Source organism: Pygoscelis adeliae, unplaced genomic scaffold (genome assembly GCF_000699105.1).
Source record: "Pygoscelis adeliae isolate BGI_AS28 unplaced genomic scaffold, ASM69910v1 Scaffold69, whole genome shotgun sequence".
NCBI classification, from domain to species: Eukaryota; Metazoa; Chordata; class Aves; order Sphenisciformes; family Spheniscidae; genus Pygoscelis; species Pygoscelis adeliae.
In genome coordinates, this window is record NW_008825619.1 from 6396833 (window position 1) to 6402272 (window position 5440).

The 5440-nt window shown below is 42.0% G+C and overlaps 1 protein-coding gene across 1 annotated transcript in view; it reads right to left on the reverse strand.

The window, feature by feature from the left end:
* Positions 1 to 110: 110 nt before the first annotated feature.
* The window catches only part of GEMIN8 (gem (nuclear organelle) associated protein 8), a 34977-nt gene continuing 29647 nt past the window's right edge, over positions 111 to 5440 (reverse strand). The window contains exon 5 of the mRNA XM_009333413.1: positions 111 to 2150. Within this exon, the coding sequence (XP_009331688.1) occupies positions 1900 to 2150 (251 nt within the window). The 3' untranslated portion in view covers positions 111 to 1899. The remainder of the gene's footprint in view (positions 2151 to 5440) is intronic.

A 5440-nucleotide genomic window follows, 5' to 3' on the forward strand; every position in this document is an offset into this window, starting at 1 on the left:
ACTCTTTGTGCTTCTCAATATGTTAAAACTGTCCTTGCTTTAAGTTCAACCTTCTTTAAACAATGCAGCAGCTAAAAGAAAATTTGTAAAAAAAATAAATTACGAGGTGTTATGAAGAGAATTTATTTGGTCAACAAAAGGAACCCAAACAAAACACTGAATTTCTGACAAAACCCGCCAAAACCAAGAGTGAAGACAAATAGTTTTCCCTCTCCCGTCTCACACAAGTTTTTCAGATTAATCACACTAGTAATAAGTCTTGGAGACTGGGGGCTTTTAATGTCAGTGTTCAATTTAACTCCATTTCACCACATCTAAAGTGAAGGAGGTGGAACTGAAATGAAAATGCTGCTTTGAAAAAACATAGTAACCACTAGTAAAACCAAATATACTCCAAACTGCACCACAGACTTGCTTTGGTGCAGCTGGCTGCTGCAGAGGGCACAGCAACTGCTGGTGTGTATCACAAACTACACATACTACAGAGATACACCAAACACAGTGGGCATGAACTGAAGTTAGAATTTTAGTTGTGACCTTCCTCTGTTGCCAGAAAGGCACGAGTGTTTGCCACAATTAAAACAGCATAAGGTTCCTTTGCCCTGGCATGGAAATGCTGCTTAATACAAACTACGGCCCTTCAGCACACAATGATACATAGCAGCAGTGCTTCACAGAAAATCCTTGGAAGTGTTCAGGGTATCATTTTCTAAGGAGTCACCAGTATTGAGGGGCCAATTCTGCCTCTCTTACACAGACCACTTGTGTGCCTCACTCCACCTGGTCAGCTATTAGTGGGGCAAGCACAACTGACCAAAAGTAAAGAGTGACAGAAGTGGAGCCAAACAGCCTGTGCAGATGGATGAGTACACACAGAGGCACATCTAACTTGCCTACGTTTAAGCTTTGTGCGTGTAATATGCAGGTGGGCATTGGAAAGCTGCACCTAAAACAGACATAGCCCACAGGGCTACATGGCTTCCACACCTCCACATACAGCATACAGATGTACCCTTAGACTATCAAACTAATACATCTTCTTTAAAGCTTCAAACCAATTAGATGCTTTTTATTAGAATGGCAAAAATCACTGTAGGCATTGGCCCCAAGAGTGCTTTGTCCTCTTAAGTTTCTCTTCTGCTAAACAGATCTCTAACAGACAGGACCACATCAGGCTTCTCCCCCACTCCCCCCACCCCTTTCATTAAAGCATTTTTCTATATAATTTTGCTTTAGAGTCGAACTCCTGCCAGTCAAGTATCAGTATGGAAGAAAAACTTCCTGCTTTATTATAAATCTTTGAAAAAGAATTCAAATGGCTGAACTACAGTAATTTGATATGTTGTATCTTGGCCAGTGGGCTCCCAGTTCTCAAAAAAAAAAAAAAAAAATCTAAGATTAGCAAACAAACGCTTCAAGCTGTGCTGTGTTAAACAGGATCCAAATGCTACTATGTTAAATAAGACTGAAAAATGGGACTACTCAATTTCCTAAATGGTAAGAGCAGACAATTCGTATAGTCTTTTTCTTTTTCGCATCACTTTAAGTTTTCCCAGGTCACTGAGTATAGACAGTGTTTCCGTCTGCAAGAAACATACAGACATGTTTCTTGCAAGCATGGTCAAGGCAAGTGGGTATCAAATGAGTGAAACTATGGCTTTAGACAGGTTTGATATTACTGTCCCTCCTATTACTACTTGACAACTGCATGTAAGTAGAATGGGCTGTGACCATCGCTGGCAGTGTAAAAGGAACACAGGGCAAAGAAACATGCTGCTGTTGCCAGCCTCTGCCCCAAAGCCCAACCAAAACCAAAATTTGCAGTTCTTTCAGCAGCACGACCTGACTGAGGCACCCGTCCCTACAGCTCTGTGCCAAGTCAGAGCACAGTCCAGGTACTCACAGCTTAAGGGGAATAATGGGCCAGTATTTGGGCTGCTTTTTGTCACAGTTTCTATCAAAGATAAGCTGCATGGCAGCCTCCATCGCCTGGATTTTGGCAGCTTCAGCACCATACAGTTTCTTCATTTCTGCCATTCGCCTCTCCCCAGGTCTTTCTGCAGGTGGCTGCACAGAACGCCCCGTCCTTTTGTGAAGGTCTTGATCAGCCTCCACGTACTGGTGCTCAGCTTCCAGCTGCTGCTGCCTCCCTAGACAAATAAACCACAAGAGGTGTAAATTATTCAGCTATCACCCAATCATATTTTATTTTAACTTTTAAAATATTACATATTCAAATTTGTGCTGGGTCTAGAGGTCCGAGATCCATGCATTCCAGGGTACAGCCAACTTCTGCAACTTACAAAACAAACTGCATATTACTTATCCTGCTGTGCTCATTATACAAAATGACAGATTCCTACTAAGCAGAATGATAAAGCCAGGCTGGAAAAAGTGGGGAGAAGGGAAGAACATCCTGGAATTGAATCCTAGAACTGCAGAAAACCTCTGTATTAGTAGTAACAAGTAAGAATCAGCATTGCTTCATTTCTCCCCAACATACACATGCCCTGAAAAGAAAAAAAAACAAAAAACCCCAAACCAAACCCAGCCCCCCAAAAACCCCAAAACAACCAAACCCAACCCGGAGAAAGCTAGTTTCCAAAGTAATGACTTAGCAGCTGAGATAAGGAAACAATGCACAGGACAACGCAACTTTAGCTGAACCATAGCCAAGAGAAAATGTAATCAGTTACTACTCTATGAAAATGAACAAATCGGTCTGTCATGTAAGTGTCTGCCATCAAGTGCATCCAATGAAACACAGCTGTAAGCACTGTTTAGATAAACTAGCCAACCTCATCCATTTCTCAAGACAAGTAAAGTTCAAAACTGACAGCCTTACTGCTATTGCTTTAAAGACAACACAAAACAGCACCCAACATAAATCCCTGCACCACATCTTTTAAAGAGGATTTAAAACAGTTCAGAGAGGTGAAATGTTTGGACAAATTTGCCATCAAAAATCCTCTTTGGTAAGCCCAATCAGGAAGCAAGAACTTGATTTTGCATGGCCAACATACCTCCACTTCCTGGGTGCTGCTCTGATGGATAATAACGCTCTGTGCAGTGAAAACAGTAAAGTGCTATACAAGACTCCCCTCTTACGGGGACATTTCTACAAGATGAAGAAAATAATCTGGCAGTTGTTGAACTCCTTCACCTACCAATAACAACTGATGGTTCTCAAAAGTGCATCACAGAAACAGTTCACTACTAATAAGAGCACTTTTTTTTTTTCCCCCCAAACATCAAAAGGGACAGAATGTCCACAGGTCAGGATGCATTAGTCACATACAGGACGCTTCTCGGTGTTTGGTGCCGTGTACCTCTTCCCTCCTTGCCCTAAGACAGAGATAACACAAAACACATGACATCTGCAAACCCTAACCCAAAGTTAAGTATCCTGACATATCTGTGTCAAACATCTGCAGTTTATTTTTACACTGGAAAGCACTGTACAGAGCAGCCAACTGACTGTCTGTCAGCCTTACTAAATGAATTATCCCCTGTACCTCATTCACAGAAAACAGATATTTTAAACAGTATAATCAGAAACTTCAATTCTGGCATCTGTTTGTATGACAGGGACACAGAAAGCTTTTGTCCTGTCATTTCAAACACCATCCACAGTTTTGTGTTGGTAGTTGAAGGGCCGGAGTGCTTGAAGGGTTATTTGTAATCTATTCCAGAGAGACATTTCACTTTCTGTGATTTTGCTTTAAGGGCACGCCCCCAAAATGTGCTGCACCGCCAGAATTCATGAGGAAACATACATTAGAGTCCATATGTGTTTTTGGAAGAGTCAGATTTATTTGGTGTCAGGCCATTTTAACCAGAAGGTCTGAATTAAAAGAACTAACACTGCCTACAGAGGGCCCAGCACTATGGAGGACAGGCTACAGCACTAAGGCTGTGACTACACAGGTCACTTGCATCCCATTGACACAAACTCACTGGGACACCAGACTGCCCACAACTAGGTAACATGCTTTTAAGCATGAACTTGATGCAAATTACACTGTTAATTTTGGTTTAGAAAGAAAACAAAAATCTATGCTGGAAACCTGATGTCTCCTACTGTAGGTTACACAGCAAAACTCTGGCAGGGCAATGAATCGAACCCGTATTTCTTGACTCTCTTGTGCCACAAAGATAATTCCTTGTACTTCTGTATTGCCCATGGAAAATTTTTATTCATCAGTGCCATAGCTGCATGCTAGAGACAGCTGCTTCCTCACTTGCTTGCCGTAGAATGCTCTCTGATAGCTCATTGCACACAATAACACTTAAGAAAAATTAATTTCTCTGGAGATAGATAACGAATTCTTCTATTTGGAAATTAAATGGGTCTCTAGCAGAAGCTTTATGATGGATGAATGTGTCGTCAGATTACAGTTTAGTGTGCATCAGTCTCCATTTTGTAGCACAGAGTAGGTCATAAACCTGCAGATCCTAATGTTAACAATCAAAATAGTAATACCAATTTAAATTCCATTCTCAAAATTACCTAACAAACGACTGGAGTGTATGTTTTACTTTACACTAATCAGATGTACTGCCCTTAACTTTCTAACCTGACTCTTACTATTCCATAGCTACTGGTTAAACAATTCCTGGAGTGACTCTATTACAGAGTCTCAGACACATAAATCAGGTCTTCAGAGTCCAGGCAGAGGCTGGGGACAGATGTCTGCTACAGCGACCCACAATTTTTTGTACCAAAGGCTGAATTTGAGCATAGAACATGGCAGCTGTTGCTGGTAATACCACTGTAGCTGTGTGGAACACAGTGACGGCACTATTTGCTGTCACGGACAATCAAGGAAAAGAGAAGCCATAGAACTATATCATAGAATACCGGGTTGGAAGGGACCACAAGGATCATCTGGTCCAACCTTTCTTGGCAAAAGCACGGTCTAGACAAGATGGCCCAGCATCCTGACCAGCTGAATCTTAAAAGCGTCCAATGTTGGGGAATCCACCACTTCTCCAGGGAGATTATTCCAATGGCTGATTGTTCTCATTGTGAAAAATTTTCCTCTTGTGTCCAATTGCAACCTCCTCAGGAGTAACTTATACCCATTACCCCATGTCTTTTCCAAGTGACTCCTTGAAAAAGGGAGTCTCCATCTTCTTTGTAGCCACCCTTTAAATACTGGAACATGGTGGTAAGATTTCCCCTAAGCCTTCTTTTCTCAAGACTCAAACAACCCAGTTCTCTCAGCCTTTCCTCATACGGCAGGCTTCCCAGTCCTTTGATCATCTTTGTCGCCCTTCTCTGCACCCTCTCCAGCCTGTCCACATCTTTTTTTGTACAGCGGGACCAAATCTGAACACAGTATTCCAGGTGTGGCCTGACAAGCGCTGAGTAGAGTGGGATAATGACTTCTTTATCTCTGCTGGTGATGCCCTTGTTGATGCAACCCAGCATCCTGTT